General features: G+C 30.1%; 1 protein-coding gene across 11 annotated transcripts in view; it reads right to left on the reverse strand.

Annotated features, from left to right (window-relative positions):
• Nucleotides 1–20,305, reverse strand: part of LOC129235964 (serine/arginine repetitive matrix protein 2) — a 256,950-nt gene that overhangs the window by 23,385 nt on the left and 213,260 nt on the right. For 7 of the 11 annotated variants that reach the window (XM_054870141.1, XM_054870072.1, XM_054870081.1 and 4 more), the window contains 2 exons: nucleotides 20,078–20,125; nucleotides 11,531–11,649 (listed from right to left, as the gene is read on the reverse strand). In XM_054870141.1, coding sequence (XP_054726116.1) covers nucleotides 11,531–11,649; nucleotides 20,078–20,125 — 167 coding nt within the window. The remainder of the gene's footprint in view (nucleotides 1–11,530; nucleotides 11,650–20,077; nucleotides 20,126–20,305) is intronic. The other 4 variants (XM_054870151.1, XM_054870122.1, XM_054870115.1 and 1 more) reach the window with 2 other exon arrangements.

A 20,305-nucleotide genomic window follows, 5' to 3' on the forward strand; every position in this document is an offset into this window, starting at 1 on the left:
TGTTAGTATCAATTGAACTATATTTTTGCTGGCTTTGTACAGAACTTAACTTAAGATTAAATAATATTTATGTAAATATAAAAAAAATATATACAAAGGGAATATTTTCTTAAGCACTATTTGGAAAAATCGAATGCAGAACAGGAAACCAGGAAAACAAACTGATTGATTGGAAGAAAATAATCTTCGATTTAGGCACAAATTTAAATGTAGTCTAATATGGTTGTTGTTGTTGTAAGAGCATAAAGTAACGCCTATAAAATTTTGAGCAATGCTGCTGAAACAATATCGAATCTAAAACCAAGTCGTTCCCGACAATTCAAAGCACAGAAGAAATGGTTTTTATAAAAACAATTAAAAAAACATCTATAATAAAAGTTGTAAATAAATGTAAAAAAAAAAATTATAAAAAAAAATTTATTGAAAAATATTTAAAAAAAATTTTTAAAAATATGTTATAAAAATCAAATTGATTACAATATGGATTGAATGGAATGTGAAAATTTTATAAAAGATTAAAAAAAGAAAACAATTTTTTTACGAATAATTTTATTAAACAAAACAAACATATAAAAAAATTAAAAAAACAAAACAAAATTTAATAAAAAATTAAAGTTAAAAAAGTGGAATAAAAAAGATTTTATATAAAAAATTGATAAAACCAAATTTTATAAAAATTAAAAAAAATTGTTATTAAATAAAATTAATGCTAATGTGCAGAAAATACAATACTATAAAAATATTTTATAAAAAAAAAAATAAAAGAAAAACTAATGAAACTAAAAAATGGAACAAAAACATTTATAAAAAAAAGATATTATAAAAAAAAAAATTTATAAAAAAAAATTATTATATAAAAAAAAAATTTTATAAAAACCTTATACAATAAAATTTATAAAAAAATTAATTTAAGAAATGGAGTAAAAAAGTTAATTAAATCAAACAAAATTTTATTAAAAAATTTAAAACAAATTAAAAAAAAATTATAAAAAAATTAATTTAAGAAGTGGAGTAAAAAAGTAAATTAAATAAAACAGATTTCACAAAAAAACAATTAAAAAAACAAATTTATAAAAAACCAATTGAATAAAAAGTGGTACAAAAATAATTTTATAAAAAAAATAATAAAACACACTATAAAAAAAATTTCTAAAAAAAAAATAAAAATAAAAGCAATAAATAAATTAAAAATAACAATAAAAACAAAATTTATAAAACAAATTAACTAAGAAATGGAATAAGAAAGAAAATTAAATAAAAAGTTTGTATATTCAAAATTAAAAAAAAACCCAGTTAATAAAAAAATGGGTAAGACAAAATTTTTATAAAATAGATGTTATAAAAAAATAACGGACAAAAACAATTATAAAAATATAAAAAAAGATTAATAAAAAAATAAAAAGGTAAAAATTTATAAAAACAATTAAATAGAAAATGGAATAAAAACAATTTTATAAAAAAATTAAAATAACAAAATTTAATAAAAAACACAAATTAATTAAAAAATGGAATAAACAAAGTTTTATAAAAATAAAAAAATGGAATAAAAAAATTAATAAAAAAATGTATACAAAAAAATTTAAAAACTAAAATTTTGCAAAGAAATGTTATTTTGAACAAAATTAATGCTAATGTGCGACAAATATTATTAAAAAGAATTTATAAAAAAAATTAGTTAAGGGGTTACGCCACTCTAGCTACTGTAAAAAAGCAGTTTTTTAAGGATTTTTTTTACATTGAAAGAAAGGTGCCAGGAAAAAACTTTTTAAGTATATTATTAAGCATGTATTTAAGTGTAATTACAAATATTTTTATTGAAAAATATTACAAAATGGCGCCTTTGGAGTGAATCTCTGAACGCGCCCTGCGAAAAAGGCACTTCACGGCAAGCAGTACAACTGACGTAAATGTCCACCTAAACCAAATTAAAAACATTCTTCTCAATCGACGTGAGTATAGCTGTAGAAATACGTACGGGATTTTAGAAATATTGAAATTTGTGTATTTTGCAGATGTTTGAAGTCAAAAGTAGAATTTTTCGTCTAAAATGGAACCGTTAATTGTTTATAAAAATTTTTCTAATTAATTAATAAAAAAATCCGTACGTATTTCAGTGCGGAATAATGTTCTAAAGATCCTTGTACAATTACAAGTGAAAATATTAAAAATTGTTTGTGTTATGCTGCTTGCCGTTTTGAAAAATCACGTTTTGAGATAAACACGCTTTAAATTTGAATAGTCGGTTCAGAGACGTCAGAGGCGCTCGCGCAAAAGTGCGAAATATTAGAGATAAACATTTTTTTCACGCATAGGACTTTTTGTTTTATATTCTAAAGAGTTTAAAGCATCTTTTAAGCAAAAAAAAAAAATTTCGATATTTTGAAAATCCTAGAGTGGCCTAACCCCTTAAAAGGTAAAATTGATAAAAAAAATGTATAAGATAACTTGTAAAAAAAAAATTTATAAAAAAAAAATAAAAATAAAACAATTTATAAAAAAATAAAAATAAAAAAAATTTACAAAAAACATTTTTTTTATTTATAAAAAAAAAAATTATTAAAAAAATGAATTCTAATGTGCTACTTTCAAGCAGATGCTCTAAGACTGCTCTAATTTATTTTTCGAGAAGCTGAGAGAAACCTAGTTTTAAGCTTCGTTTAAGTGATTATTGCGCCAATCAAGAATAAATTTTTAGCGTCAATAGGAATATTGTAGCAAATTAATCTAAAACCTATCCTGAATCGATCTCGACATGCTCAGCACATGTGCAGCATGTGAAGGAAGGTATCCCGCACCACCCTAACCTCCTATTCACGTATCTGCTTAAACTCACTCATCTAATATGTAATCTTTTCCCTTTGGAACCACACCGTCGAAACAGCCGGAGCTTGACAAAATGATACAACAACCGTCTAGAATATTCCTCACTCATAATCTTTTGGAATTCTCGGTGGGATATTCGCCATTTATAATGGTTTTGAAAATTCAAATAGAAATGTTTGCACCAGGAAGGTTCTATGGAACTAAGATATCCCTTTTGGCAGTGCTTTACTTCTGAAAAATTGCAATTTTCTGATCAAATACCGTCTGAAATTAGTAATAGTGCTTTAGTTTTGAAAAACCACAACTGAAAATTTCGAATCGGAGGATGTCTGAGATCGACGAGTGTTTTAGTTTTGAAAAACCTCAGTTAAAATTTGCGAATCGGGGGAAGTCTGATATCAGTCTGTCTTTGGTTTGGAAAGCCTAAATGAAAGTTCTCACCCAAAACGACTGCCCAAAATATTTCTGGAAACGAAAATATTTTTTCGATACCGCAAAGAATACACTTAAAAACACGCGGCTCAAACCTGAATTCAAGAAACATAATAAAGAAGTACTATCGTACTTATTTGCCGAGTTTTACGAAAGCGTTGATAACTAATTTTATGACTGAAAAATTCCAAGTAAACAATAATAAAAAAATTAAATTTTTAATCAAAACTAAAAATCTAAGTGAACACAATTTTTTGGGGGTATTTTACGCTCATTTAAAATTTAAGGAAAATATCAGTCGGCCTTAATTTGATTTTATGACTGAAACAATAGCTCTATTTTCGGCATTTTTCCCCATACACAATAAAAAACAATAAAAATTCTTTTTAATAAAAACTAGGCATCCAAGGGAATACAATTTTTTTTGAGATATTTTGCACATTTATTGAAAATATCAGTCAGTTCAATCCGGAAACGGTTTGTGATCCTTGATCAGGCCATATAAGCAAGTAAGAGGTTAAAAAATATATTTATATATTAATAAAAAAAAAAAATAAATATAAATATAAAATATCCTTCATAAAACGATTTTTCTACCGAAATTTTCGATTTATACAGTGTTTTAAATTTACTTTAAGTTTCTAAATTTAGGTAGGTCTTTAATTTTTGTTTTTGGATTTTCTGTGCAGAGAATGCACATTCAATTTTTTTTTCATTTGTGCTGAACAAAAAATACAGCTTCGTTAATTTGCATTTCTGGTACTTCTCGTTTTGCATAGAATTTAACTCGAATTAGTGCCTTAAGGAGTGAGTTGGACAGCTAGCTGCTATAAATTCGCTTGCGGACTGGTGGCGGCAGGACGCACAGAACACAAATTGATAAATCAGTGCATTAGAAATTTTTTTTTGTTTTTTTGGGGAAATTTCGTACTTCATAACAAACTTGTGGGTAATTAACAGTAACACAAAACTATACAATAGCAGTAGTAAATAAGATAAATAAATAATTTTTCTTGAAAAATATGTATTACATAAAGGGACTGCAGCGGTTAGTGTTGACAAAACGTAAATTTTGTGGTTAATGCAATTAGAAATAAAATTCATTAGAAAAAAAAACAAATTTAAGGTAGCGGGGCCATTGCAAATTTACAAGTTGTTCCATAAATAGGCAGACAATTTTATATTTATTTTCATTTTTTTTTTGTTTTACTTTGTTTTGACTTTATTTACACAATTCTTTTGGTTGCACGCATTCAACGGCTGCGCTGCTGTACTGGCACAATGTGTGTTTTTGTATTGGCTGATTAACTGACTGGTTGAAGTCTAAGGAAAAACAATAGCGATACCAAAAAATAACAAAAACAGCTTTTTCTTCATTTTTATTTTTGTAATATTGTGCATCAAATCGTTTATTTCAATCAAGTTTTTCTTTATGGTTGTCATCTGCATCATCATAAATGTAAGTAAGTATATTCTACAAATATATTCATATATTTTTATTTTGCTGCAATACCTTTTTCACTGGTATATTTATAATAGGTATATATTTTTTTTTATTATTTTCCTCTTTTTTTGTTTTTGTTATAATATATCAAATATATCCTTCGCTTGTATATAATTAGGGTTAGTTGTTGTTTATTTATGATACCCTAGAAAGGAGAATTTTTACGCAAGTGATAATAAAAATAGGATTGCAAATATCCTAATTAAGTAGCGCGTAGGCGAATCAGAGTTGACTGGGCTTCAGTAGGCGTTACGAAAATCGATTTACCTGGGGTGATAGGGTGAATAAAATGAGAGACAATTAAGATGATAGAATTTGGAGTAAACAAAAAAACATGGAAAATTAAGATATTTCGAAATTCTTTGCGACTTAATAAGGCGACCCCGTAAAACCTCAAATAAATTATTCCTTAGCAGTGTTGAAGTTACATATTTTTATTATTCCTTTACATATTTGTTATAAAAAAAATATTAAAAAAAAAAAAAAATTTAAAAATATTAAAATCAAATATAATATTAAAAAATATAAAAAAAATATAAAAAAAATATAAAAAAAATATAAAAAAAATTTGCTAAAAAATTTAAGTATTTCTATTAAATGTATCACCGCCAGCCAAGTTGTCCAAGAAACGAAAATTCATTTTTCATTTATTCAATTGAATTTTTTGAACTTTTAAAGTTTCTGGATACAATTTTAAGTGAAAACCGTTTTGAAAATATTTCAAAGCGACTCTATTAAAGGAAATATCGGTAAAACAGCTGATTTGTTTTTTTTTTCGTCGTGTCCATGTGGCTGTCAGCCCAGAATGAAATAAGGCGAATTCATTCTTTGTTTTCTACTTTGCGAATACTTCGCTTTGACAGTCAAACGTACAAGACATTGTTGTTGGTCAAGTGCCACCACCTCTAAGGGATGCACCTTGATGTAATTCTTCGGGTTTACTATGAATTGGACGAATACACCCAGAGTTATGTCATAGCCAGAGCACTGACGCTGATTTGATGCTGACAGCCCAAGCATCGTTTTTCGGAAACAGCTGTTTGATGAAATAACTACTTTTTAGGCATTCTACGACAGTCGGGTAGTCTAAGCTGCCGTAATGAACCAGATTTATAGCTGGTCAAATGTTAGCAGTCAAGTTGGTTTCTTCAAAAACATTGCTGAAGTGCTTTAGCTGTTAGGTTAGGTTGTTGAAGCGCCTGTCCTGTGGGACACACTCAGACTCATAGCGCATTGTAACGCCGCGTGGAGAACTTGCCCTTATCTCTCCTAATACCAGTATGTACCTTTCAAAAGTTTTAGCATATCACAGATTTCCACAGTACTGAGATCTTCCAATTTATTAAAGAATTCATTACCTAAAGTGGTAAATCAACGTCTGGATAGATCTATACAATGGAATAGAAAGTGTGAGATCGCCTTTTCCTCTTCCTCATCTTGACAACTTCTGCAGAAGTCACACCATCATCTGGACGTGCTTACCTATTAGGCAGTGCCCCGTTATAACTGAGATCAGTGTGCTAAGACTATGGTTATTTCGGTTTAGCAGAGATTCTGTGCGTTTAGCAAGGCCGCATTTGTGGAGCGATTCTGCATGTAGTTTCATTAAGCCATGTTTCACTCGCTGCTCTTACGATTTCCTCAAGAATAAGTCCTTAGATGTCTATAAGGGTATGCCTATGTCATTTTCATTGCAGTCATCGGTCAATTTGGTGCCGAGTCTCGCTAGTTCATCGACTCTGCAGTTACCCTCAATGTCGCAATGGCTTGAAACCTATAGCCATTTAGCTTTAGCTGTTACAATAACAGTAGTTTGAAAATAAAAAATTATTTTATGCTGGTAACTCAAACCAAAGATTTTCGAAAACAGTTGAGACATTCTAAGTGAGATGGTCAGCTCAAATTGTTGTGAAGCGTTTAAGGAATTTAAGAGTTAGGTGAATTTCATTTAATTACTCAAGGCAACTTAAACTATAATTTTTTTAAAGCAGCAGTTTGATAATGCACCTGCTTTTGAGTCATCTTTTAGGTATAACGCACACGATTTTTTTTTTATTTAAATAAAAATCTTGCGGCCGAATGTGTTGGTGGGTAATTATCATTCGGAAGTGGGTAGATTCGAATCTTCGTGCATGAAACACCAAAATTATAGAAACCATTTTTCTAATAGCGGTCGGCCCTCGGCAGGCAATGGCAAACCTCCGAGTGAATTTCTGCCACAAAATAAAATTGCTCATAAAAAATATTTGCCGTTCCGAGTCGGCTTAAAATTGTCGGCTCCACTGTTGTGGAACAACATCAAGACGCACGCCGATCAACAAGACGCATCAACCTTCGGAGCATTTTTTATTCAAAAGCAACAATAGTATCCATTAGTTTTATAAAAAATTCACCAAATATTTGTGAGGAATATTTATGCTATTAAAACAGAAACATGATCAGGTATCCACTATTGTAGTAACTCCGGTTCAAATTTTTGCATTAACTGCTGGAAAATATTCGAGATAAACTTAGAAAGATTTACTTCGTTCAAATATTAACCCTTTTGCATCATGTATTAGAACAAATAGTAAAAGTCTTGCCGACGCAAGGTACTCATATGACGGGAGCAAGATATTTTGAGTGTATCGCGCGTTTCGAGGGGTGATGCAACAGCATAAAAAAATTATTGCACTCGTTTTTTCATACAGATTTATTACTTTGCAAGTTTTGTAAAAAATACACGCTTTTTAGTCTCAATATCGTGCTTTATAAAAATAAAAACTTAAAAGCTTGCTTTTTGTGGGGATTCTCATAACTACCCATAAACAGCCTCCTCGAGAATTTCATGCGAAAGAAATCATTCGCTTAATTTACATTGAAAAACAAAGATGAAGTATATAAAAAATCCCAAGTTGGTCGCAAAATCTCAAAGTGGGGGAAACAACAACAAAAGTAAAGTGTGAAAAATTGCACAAACTGTTCTCTTAGTGGGATTTTGTAAACTTTAGTACATTTTTTTGTATGAATTGTGTTTGTTTTGCAATGTAATTTATGGGAATGAATTGTTCAAATGGGGCTCACAATGAAGTTTAATACAGTTTTTTTTTTTGATAAAAAATTCGCTTTCGAAAAAAAAATTCGAAATTCGAATTCGAAAAATTCAGTGTCTAAAAATATGTATTACTTTCAACTTTTTTATACGTATGCTCACTCCATCTATACTATCGAAAATGTAGTAGATAACTTTTGATTTCGAAATTCGAAATTTTCATATATACAAGTTGGCGCAAAATTGATTATCCATTTTTTTCAATAACTTGTTTGCTAAAAAAAACTATTTCGAGTGATAAAAAACTTTATTTTGACTTTTACTTTGCACTCCATTGCTTGAATATGATCGATATACGACGCCATTTGCAAAAATGAAGAAATCATCCGATAGAGTGATTAATTTTGCGCCATCTCGTATACCATTTATGTATCCTCTATACTGTGTATCGAAAATGTAGTAGATAATTTTGATATTGAAATTTTCATTTACACAAAGTGGCGCAAAATTAATAATCCAATTTCGCTTTTGAATAACTTTTTTACAAAATTTTTTTTTTTTACTAAATGAACAGAATGATAAAAATATTTATTTGCCTTTTATTTTGCACTCCATTACTTGAATATGATTGACGTACGACGCCATTTGCCAAAAATTAGAAGTCTTCCAATAGAGTGATTACTTTTGCGCCACCTTGTATACCATTAACATGCACTTTATATAGATTAGCGAGAATATATTAGACAATTTTTGACTTCGAAATTCGAAATTTCATTAATATAAACCAATTTTGCTTTGGAGTAACTTTTTTACTAACAAATTTTTTTTGCTAAAAACACTAATTATTTTGAACGATGAAAATCTTCAAATCTTATATTGACTTTTTTTGGTCAACTTTTTTACCAAAAATGTTTTTTACTAAATAAAAACAAAAGTATTTTGAGCGGTGAAAATCTCTATATTGACCTTTAGGCTCCATTACTTGTATGTTTGTGTGCTGCAGGCTCTCTAGTTTACCGGTGTCAAATATGATTGCCGTTTAACGCCTTTTACAAAAAGTATTAATTTTTGAATAGGGTGATTAAATTTGCGCCACCTTGAATACCACATATGTATGTACACTCCATTTAGACTAACGAGAGTGTAAGAGATAATTTTTGATTTCGAAATTCGAACTTTCAATTATACAAGGTGACGCATAATATCATAAATCAATTTTGCTTTCGTATACTTTTTTTAATAAAAGTTTCTTTCACTAAAACATTTGTTTACTAAATAAATAAAAAATATTTGAGTGACGAAAATATTTATATTGACCTTTTTAGGTCAACTTTTTTATCAAAAACTTTTTTACTAAAAAACTTTTTTATTAAATAAAAAAATTGATGTTTAGTGCTGGAAATCTTTTTAGTGAAAACAAAAAATTGTTTACTAATTAAATAAGAAAAATTATTTTGAGTGATGAAAATCTTTATATTGACCTTTTGAGGTCAACTGTTTTACTAAATAACGTTTTTACTAAAAAACTTTTTACTAGAAACTTTTTTACTAAATAAAAAAATGATGTTTAGTGCTAGTAATCTTTATTTTGACCATTCCTTGTCTGTTTGTGTGCTTCAGCTGTCTAGTTTACAATCGTCAAGCAACAAAGCGATTAACGTACGCCGTCATTTGCAAAAATTAGAAATCATTCGATAGGGTGATTAATTTTGCGCCACCTTGTATGCCATATACATGCACACCATTATAGGCTATGCGAATGTATTGAAAATTTTTGATTTCGAAGTTCGAAATACAAATTGGATTTTGAATAAATTTTTTACTACTTTTGCGCCACCTTGTATGCCATATATGTACCTTGCATGTAAACTATTGCGAATGTTTTGGATAATTTTTGATTTCGGAGTTCGAAATTTTCAATTATACAAGGTAGCGCTAAATTAATCATACATATACAAAGTTTTTGAATAACTTTTTTACTACTTTTGCGCCACCTTATATATGTGCCTTGCATGTAAATTATCGCGAATGTATTAGATAATTTTTGATTTTGAAATTATTTTTTTTTATTTTATAAAAAATTTTATTTTTAAATTATACACATACACATTTTTATCCGCATGTGTGCATGCAGAATTTGCAAATTTATTTGCTTATTTTAAAAATTATTCACTCTAACACCATTCGTTTTGATTAAATTCCCATTTTCTCTACGCCCAAAAGCCGCCAACCAAGCCACTGATTTGCCTATTGGCGCCACTCTCGCTTTCACATACACTTTTTTCCACTACATTTGATTTTTTCACTTGTCGTACAAAACTTTGAATACGAGGTTTGTTTCCTTAACAATTAACTAGAGAGTTGATTAAACAGTATTAAGAAACAGGCGGAGAAGAAAAAGTATTAAAGTAACGAAAATTGTTGTGTGTTTTTCTCTTTTATATGTAATTATAACAACAAAAAAGTCATAAGCAATTAAGAGACAATTTCAATTCAAATATAATAGAAAAATCATAACAGTTGTATATTAAATTAAGAAGTTGTGAATTTTACTTAAGAACCATTTACGGCTTGTTACACATTTACAAATGCTACTTGGATAACTGTATGTCAAAAAAAAAATTATAAAAAGAAAATACAGCTAATCCACACATGAGTAACAGCTGCTGCAATACTAAGTGAATTTTATAAAAAATAAATATATTTATATGTATATGTACCTTTACATAGTTAGCAAGAAAAAAAATTTTGTATGCAATTCATTTTTGCATACATTTCGGTAGTTTGAAAAATTGAAAATTGTTTTGTGTTTTTATAATATTTGTTATCGAGAGTTCAAACTGTAATGTAGTGAAGTCGGAATATTGTCAAAAAAAAAAATGTTGTTGTTGTTGTTGTTGCACAAAACCGAAATTGGCATTCGAAGTGCAGAAAATATTGAAATGATTAAAATTAAAGCATTGTAAGCTTGTCGCATCACGAAGCCGTTTCTGTCCACCAATAGGTCTGGAAAAGCACGCAACAAAAAAGCAAACAAACTAAATCTGCAGCTGTATTTTTTTTCTTCTTTAATTTTCAATACACTTGCAATGCTTAATAGCTACATATATGTAAGTAATATATGCACAGGCATGTGTGCATATATTTTTTAAGTATTTCATTTTTTGTTTGCCTTTGCCAAATAACTTCTGCTAAAACATGTAATTACTTTTGCCAACTGCTACAAACATAAATACACCTACTGTGTGATTTGTTGTGTTTTGTTTTGAGTTGCTCACTCTTTTTGCTACTGTTTCGTTGTTTTTTTTTTTTTGTTTTTTGGTTTTTTATAAACTATAAGCAAATAGCTAATTAACAACAAACTACCAACACAACTACATACATTTGATTGCTTTGTTCGAGTACGTTTTGTTGCATTTTGCAAATTGCTTTCCATTGACAAGTGTGCACTATTTGTCTTTGTAGTAGTAGTAGTAGTAGTAGAGTAGTGGTAGTAGTAGTAATAGTAGTAGTGGTGGTAGGTTACGTAGTATTGCTTTATTTTGTCTAATTTTCTTTTCATATTCTCGTTTATATTTTTTCTTTCACCTGATCGCATTTTACTTTTGATTTATACTTTGCTGGTCACAACACAACACGCGCTATCGTTTGCCTTCTATGTGCATTTTCTTGTGCTTTTTTGTTTTTTTTTTTAGTTTTTTAATGATCTAAAAATTTACTCTTTAATCTGTGATAATCACCTCTTGGCAGTGTGGCGCCAGTGCGTGAAAATATCGAGTCCATGTCGTTGCTCAAATCACGTGACATACTACGACGCCATGGGGCACCCACATTGTTGCCGGAAGCGCTGTTGAGGCGGCTGTAAAAGAAAGTTCAAAAAAGGAAAAGAAAAAAAGAACAAAAACAATATAATTATTAGGAAAAGACTGATGATTTAGAAAATAATTGCTGATTTGAATTTTTAATTTGAAATCGAAATAATTTGAATCACTTAGGAAAGCTAACAGTTGCATGCACAGGTTAATTATAAGCGAAAGTTAGTAAGTTAAAATGAGTGAATTCGATCATATCGATAGATTTAGAGGAATTAAGGGGGCAGATACCTGTAAAATTCCGAAAAAAATTTTAGAACGTAAATTTAAGTATTTCTTATATTATAGATCGTAAAACTGTGACGACTCTATTCTTTGCGTTGGAGCGCTGGGAGAGGTATAGTTACGTTGCCGACTTTAGACGCGTTTTTCTAAAAACTATATTTTTCGAATTGGCGTACATGATAACTCGAAAAGTTATTGACCGATCGCCATGAAATTTTGCACACATCTTTTTTATGATATTACTATCTATGTGTTTCAAGTTTTCGAAAAATTTTCGAAAAAATAAAATTTTTATTTATTTTATTCCGCGAATGTTTCTTTTTTTTCCATTTATTTTTAATTCATAGAGAAATTGTGACATTGATAAACAAAAAAATGTTTGGTTTTTTGTATTAAGGTCACTGACGCCGATGCTACAATGCTTGCCGATTGAGAAGCCCCGCTGCGACCTTCCTGGAAGAATTGAGTGTACACCCGCCATTTTAAATGATTAAAATAAAATTTTTTTTTTTTTTTTTTAATGTATAAATAGACTGTATGCCAATTTTGAAAAATATATATTGACTTCTTCATTTTAAATAATTTCAATGAAAATCAGCGAAAATATGGCCGTTTACAGGTATCTGTCCCCTAAGCATAAAAGAAAAATTTAATTATAGGCTTTTCTGAAATTCATTTCTGAACTTAGATACAGTTTTTCCATCATAGCCTCACTGTGGTGAATTACTAAACTGTACTCACTTCACCTGTACTCACATAAGTAAGGGGTTAGGGGTAGGCAGAATTTTCAAAAAATTTGATTTTTTCATTTTGCATTTTCTTAAAGTATGATATCTTAAAAATATTGTGTGAAAATTTGAAGTGAAGCCGACAAATACTTTTCGAGTTATTCAACAATTAACAAAGGGCGATCGTATGCTGAAGAAATGGATCCTGCACGTATGAAAGTGGCAGATAAGCGCGCTAACGATAATACTCGAGAAGGTAGAATGCTACGTAGGCAACAGCATATCGATATTTTGGAAGCTGCTATGACGGCCCAGGAATATATGACACAGTGGAAGTAACTAAATATTTTTCGAAAACTTCCAGCCATGCAGTTTTATAGCAGAAGCAATTTTAGTATCTATAAAGGTGTAAGTTTGTGGTCCCTCAAAATCGCATTGGTTTCAGCAATTATCTTTGCATGCGCTGTTGACAATTTTCATCCATATGAAGCACATGAAGCAAGCCTTTTATATGATAGAAAATTGTCAGCAAAATTCAAGCCAAAAAAAAGTGTGAATAAAACTTCATCCCAAGAAATTTTCTGAAGACTTTTTCTAAAAAGTTGGCAGTTTTGACGGTAATTTTGAAAATGGTGTACAAATTTTGGTCCTTTAATTTATAGGTTTTTTTTACTGCAATGAACTATGTTTTTATAAAACAATATTGCGAATTTTGCAAAAAGATAAAGTTACTGAACTATGTGAGCGCAAGCATCCACCAAAATTCGAGGGATATTACAACAACAAAAATAACAGTCGATTCCACACTCCCGGAACAATACTTTTCAATAATATAAACAACCAGGAACTGTCACTCGAGCCAAATTTTCCAATTTGGAAGAATCACCCCTTGAACCAGCCAATGCCATCTCGAACGTGGCATACTGGATAATTCAGAAAAGGTGGCGGGGTAGCAGTATTGGAATTTGTAGTGAGAGTCAAACTGCACCGAAAGACCTTGCTAATCCACGCTGCTCTTCGAAATTAGTCAGTGAATGCAAAGCCAAACTAAACAATTTTGTAAAACATAACAAAATTTGTCTTATTTGGGTTCCTGGACATTTCAATATTACATCGAACGAACTAGCTGATAAACTGGCTAATGAAGACTCTACAAGTATACCACTAGGCCCTGAACCCTTTCTAGGTGTCAATTCTGCATCGATTCAACTATGAATTGACGACTTCATGCGGTCTATCCATAGAGGATGCTGGTATGGGTTGAACTCGTGCAGAGTAGCCAAGTGCTTTGTGAAAGAACCAAACAGGAAAACAGGAAAATAGCGACCTTTCTCCTAAAACTTAGTGGGAAAGACTTGAGAGTACTGGTGGGCGTAATCACAAAGCACATCTGTGGTCAGCATATGGTTGCCATGGGGGTCGTCGACAGCCCAATATGCCTATCCTGTCTTGAAGATGACGACACTGCAGAGCATTTTACCTGTAACTGTCCGGCGTTTTCTAGAATCAGACTTAGGTTGTTGGGTTGCGATATACTGAATACGGATAAAGTTCATACTCTTCCTCTTCTGAATCTCTTAAGATTGATCAATGAATCCCAGAGATTTGTGGAAGAGTGACCTCAAACTAATTTTTCCGTCTTACCACCCACATTTTCTCTTTTCTGTCTCTATTCTTTCTACTGAAATCTATCCGGGTGTTTGTACAATGGGCTCCTGACTGAGTGCTTATCACTAAATCTAATCTAAAACTCATGGACAACAATTAACAGGTTGACTTGCATAGTTAAAGAGTCGAAAAAACATCGCTAAATTTAGCCACAAAAATACAAAAACTGCATTTATTTTTTAAGCCACGATTTCAGTTTTTCAATTAACTATTTAAATGGAATACTTGATGGACTATTCAAATTAGGATATGAGAAAAATATATACAGATCGATAAGCTTGCAGTGAGTTCACAGAGGAGCCATGCTAACCTGAGTTAAGCAAAACGTCAAATGCTTTTACATATACATACATATCTATGATGCTACAGGCAACAAAAATTTTAATATCGTAAATTCAATATCGTAAACTTAACTTACAACCAGCAGTGTGATAAAAAATTGAGCAAAATTCTACCTATACGAAAAACATCAGCACGACTCCTCTTAACTCTTTGCTTAATAGTTATCGATCTGTATAATTGTAAATAATAATAAAAAAATATATTTATATTTAAGCAGTTAGGAGCATAAAAACCCCAAATAGAAGAAAAACGTGATTTTATTCCACTGAGGAAAATCATGCTTAGAGGCAGAGGAGACAGCGTACAAAAGAAGAGACAGCAACAAAGTGACAAAAAAGGGTAGAAATTAAGACTGATTTTTAACTCGCAAGAAAAGCGAATATTTTATATAAATACGGGCGTATATTCACCGAAATAATTTTACAGGCATCAAATAGTGAAAAATTTTGACTATTTAGTTTTTTTGTTAATTTCAACTATTATTTTTTTTTTTATAAAAAAATGTTGACGATTTAATTAGTTATTTTGTTAATTTTAGCAATTTTTTTTTAAATTATAGTTCGTTTCGTAAAAACGATTATAAAGCCCAAATTTCAAACTTTGTACAAGATTTATAATTCATTTAATTCAATAAATTTATATCAGAGCTTTAAAAAAAAATTTTAATCAGAATTAAAAAAAAAAAAAAACAAAAAAAAAATGAGCAACGCAGTTTCATAAATAAATAATTGGGGCTTACACTTCTGTTGGATAGTTGGTCATATTACAAATGGAGGAATCTACAGTTTTAAGTCGACTACGAACGGCAAATGGTTTTTTTTGAGGAGCTTTTTCATGGCAGAAATGCTCTCGGAGGTTTAACCATTGCCTAGCGGAGGACGACCGCTATTAGAAACAACTTTTTGCATCATTTTGCTGTTTCCTGCACGGAGATTCAAATCTATCCACTCCCGAATGGTACTCACGCACCAACTATTCAACTAAAGCGGACGCAGTTTTATTGCCCATTAAAATTTAGGTCCACAAAGTGCAAAATTCAATAAGCTCCAAAATTTCCGTTGATTATCAATAACATTATTTCCTAACGATGTCAATATAAACATATATAATAATTTTGGAGTGTGTATTACCGTTAACGTTTCACAGGACCTTGTTGACGGTTGGCATTTCAGTTCTAAATTAGTAAAACTACTAAATTTTGAATGTATGCCTTCCCAAATTACTAAGAAAAAATTAGCTCAGTTCACAACTCAGTTCATGAATGAACCAATAATAACACCGTCCGACAAAAATGTATTTGTGGTGATACACTGAAACATGATCTACATACATAAATATTATATATGGAAATAATACATATAATTATGAACGGAGTAAATCGCAATACTTCCAAGAAAAAAAAAATGTCAAAAATCAATGCGATTTTTGAGCCACTTGTCAACTTTTAGGCATTTTTGATGTTTAAGAAAATGTCGATAAAATCATAGAAATTTTCGAAGTTGACCGGCATCTTAGTCACCATAGCATCACCTAGGAGCTAAACTTAGGCCATAAGACAGTTTTAAACCATTTGCGCAAAAATAATGGATTTCTTTTTCCACAAACTAATATTATACCACAATTGAAGGTACTACAAACTTGTATAAATACTTTTTTAAATATTCTGACTAAAAATGGTTCACCCAGTGGTTGAAATTCACTCCGTTTAATATTTATCTTGGCCTCCTTATTTTTATGTCTATTTATGTGCCTCTCTCCATGTCTATCTTTGCCTAATGTTTATCCTATTTTGTTTGTTTATCTTTTTAGATACGTTTTTATATTTATCTTTATCTTACGTTGCTTTCTATCTCCATATCTATCTTTATCTCTGTTCCTACCTCTATCTTTATCTTTATCTTTATCTTTATCTTTAACTGTAACTGTAACTGTAACTGTAACTGTAACTGTAACTGTAACTGTAACTTTAACTTTAACTTTAACTTTAGCTTTAACTTTATCTTTAACTTTAACTTTAACTTTAACTTTAACTTTAACTTTAACTTTAACTTTAACTTTAACTTTAACTTTAACTTTAACTTTAACTTTAACTTTAACTTTAACTTTAACTTTAACTTTAACTTTAACTTTAACTTTAACTTTAACTTTAACTTTAACTTTAACTTTAACTTTAACTTTAACTTTAACTTTAACTTTAACTTTAACTTTAACTTTAACTTTAACTTTAACTTTAACTTTAACTTTAACTTTAACTTTAACTTTAACTTTAACTTTAACTTTAACTTTAACTTTAACTTTAACTTTAACTTTAACTTTAACTTTAACTTTAACTTTAACTTTAACTTTAACTTTAACTTTAACTTTAACTTTAACTTTAACTTTAACTTTAACTTTAACTTTAACTTTAACTTTAACTTTAACTTTAGCTTTAACTTTAACTTTAACTTTATTTTTAATTTTATCCTTATCTTTATTTTTGTTTTTAATTGTATCTTTATCTCCCTCTCTATTTCTATCCCTATATCTATCTCTATCTCTATCTCTATCCCTATATCTATCTCTATCTCTATCTCCATCTCTATCTCTATCTTTATCTCTATCTCCATCTCCATCTCCATCTCCATCTCCATCTCCATCTCCATCTCCATCTCCATCTCCATCTCTATCTCCATCTCTAACTCTATCTCTATCTCTATCTCTATCTCTGTCTCTGTCTCCATCTCTATCTCTATCTCTATCTCTATCTCTATCTCTATCTCTATCTCTATCTCTATCTCCATCTCCATTTCCATCTCCATTTCCATTTCCATCTCCATTTCCATTTCCATTTCCATTGCCATCTCCATCTCTATCTCTATCTCTATCTCTATCTCTATCTCTATCTCTATCTCTATCTCTATCTCTATCTCTATCTCTATCTCTATCTCTGTCTCTATCTCTATCTCTGTCACTATCTCTATCTCCATCTCCATTTCCATCTCCATTTCCATTTCCATCTCCATTTCCATCTCCATTTCCATTTCCATTGCCATTTCCATCTCCATCTCCATCTCTATCTCTATCTCTATCTCTATCTCTATCTATATCTCTATCTCTATCTCTATCTCTATCTCTATCTCTATCTCTATCTCTATCTCTATCTCTATCTCTATCTCTATCTCTATCTCTATCTCTATCTCTATCACTATCTCTATCTCTATCTCTATCTCTATCTCTATCTCTATCTCTATCTCTATCTCTATCTCTATCTCTATATCTATCTCTATCTCTATCTCTATCTCTATCTCTATCTCTATCTCTATCTCTGTCTCTATCTCTATCTCTATCTCTATCTCTATCTCTATCTCTATCTCTATCTCTATCTCTATCTCCATCTCCATCTCCATCTCCATCTCCATCTCCATCTCCCTCTCCATCTCCATCTCCATTTCCTTTTCCATCTCCATCTCCATCTCCATTTCCTTTTTCATCTCCATCTATATCTATTCCTATGTCTATTTTTATCTCTATCTTTATCTCCATTTCCATTTCCATCTTCATCTCTATCTCCATCTTCATCTTTATTATTCCACTATTTAAAAAATTCAGAAAGGTTGAATCATTCCATATAAGAAATATTGCTTGAGTTGAAACACGTTCGCTTTCACGAATGAGCTTACATTTTTTTTTGTATTTTGGTTTTAATCTACAAATTTTTCCATTATGGTCTCCAAAAATCTTAATCTGAGAAGAGCATCCGCATCTCGAAAATCTCTTCAAATTACTCCATCTTCATGATTAAATAGCTTTTGCATTTGAAATTCAACTCTGAAAAGTCAGTTTTGTGCATACCGTCCGCCTTTAGAACCAACTATCCCTTCAGCTCAAGGTACTAAAGTCGCATTGCGCTTTAACCCGGAGTTTGTCGCTAGGAAAATACAAACAGAAACGGTCGCAACCGGGTAAAAATTACCACATAATATATAGGTGTATAATTAATTAAATATTTATTTTACGTAGGGAGCGCATCTTTTGTTTCTATGTTTAAACCGGCAGGTCACGATGTAGAAAAAAAGTTAGAAGTTGTTTTATTACGTCTGTGGTATTTTTTACCCAGTTGCGACGAACACCGGGTTAAAATATGCAGCATTTTTTATGCATTACTAAGCTGAGTGAAAGGTAATTTGTAACTACTTGACATGCGTCAGTCAGCTAAACTCTACTTTGCCAAATTTCTGCATATTTCCTTATTTCTCTGCAATCCATAATATTCTCTCTCTCTCTCTCTCTCTTCAATCTCTGGTCGAATTAAATTTTAAATTTATATTTGTTTAATTATTTATATTTTTAAATTTTTTGATATTTTAATACTCCCATATGTCATATGATTTAACACTGGAATATAACCTGTGGTTGTTGTGTTAGCCCAAATAAAATAAAATAAGTAAATAAATAATTTGTTTAAACTCGTTAAGTTACCTGAAAATTTCAAAAAAAAAAATTTTTTTTTTCATAAAATGTTAATATAATCCTTTAGGAATATGTCAAAAAAATTTTAGAACGTAAATTTAAGTATTTCTTATATTATAGACCGTCAACCGTGACGGCTCAATTCTTTGCGTTCGAGCGCTGGGAAAGGTATAGTTATGTATTCGAACTTTAGATGCGTTTTTCTCAAAACTATATTTTTCGAATTGGCGTACACGATAACTCGAAAAGTTACTGACCGAACTCCCTGAAATTTTGCACACATCTTTTTTATGATATTACGTTCTATGTGTTTCAAGTTTTCGAAAATTTTTCGGAAAAAATAATTTTTTCGAAGCGAAAATAGTAGGAAAATTTGCCCCAAAACTCATTTTTTTAAAGCACTTTATTCCGCGAATTTTTTTTCCTCCATTTTTTTAATTTATATAGAAATTATGACATTAATAAACAAAAAACTTTTTGGTTTCTTGTATTCAAGTCACTAACGCCGATGCTGCAATGCCCGCCGATTGAGAAGCCCCCCTGCGAGCTTCCTGGAAGAATTGAGTGTACATCCGCCATTTTAAATGATGAAAAAAGTGTATATTATTTTAATGTATAAATAAACTGTATGCCAATTTTGAAAAAAATATATTGACTTCTTCATTTTAAATAATTTTAATGAAAATCAGGGAAAATATGGCCGTTTACAGGTATCTGTCCCCTCAAACGATTATTAAGATTTAAAAATTTCAACTATGAAATGAGAAATATCGATATCAGTTGAGGGTTAAAAATAAATTTGTATATATAAAAAACAAATGTTTTAACTTTTCTTGCGAGCTAAAAATACCTCAAACAAAAAAGAAATCACACTGCATATCAATACAACCTTGAAGAGTAAAGTGAGTTAAAGAGACAGCGACTTGTACGAAGCGGTGCAGCCTAATAGTTTGAAGAGTTCTGATTCTAAACAAAAGACATTCACTTTTTATTTCGTACTTACACTTGTTTCTTCTCGACTGTTTCACTGTAAGTATAACTCACTTGAGATCTTGACAAACAATCGTACAAAAGTGATGGTAATGGGATTCGGAATGTTTAACAACAAATTCAATATTATTTATTGCATTTGAGTTTTAGTTAATAATAACAAATTGTATTTGTGTGTGTGTGTGTGTGAGTTTGATATGTAAACATCCGCCGTTTGAACGCCATTCGAAAGAGTTTAGAA

This window comes from Anastrepha obliqua, chromosome 1, assembly GCF_027943255.1.
Source record: "Anastrepha obliqua isolate idAnaObli1 chromosome 1, idAnaObli1_1.0, whole genome shotgun sequence".
Taxonomy (NCBI): Eukaryota; Metazoa; Arthropoda; class Insecta; order Diptera; family Tephritidae; genus Anastrepha; species Anastrepha obliqua.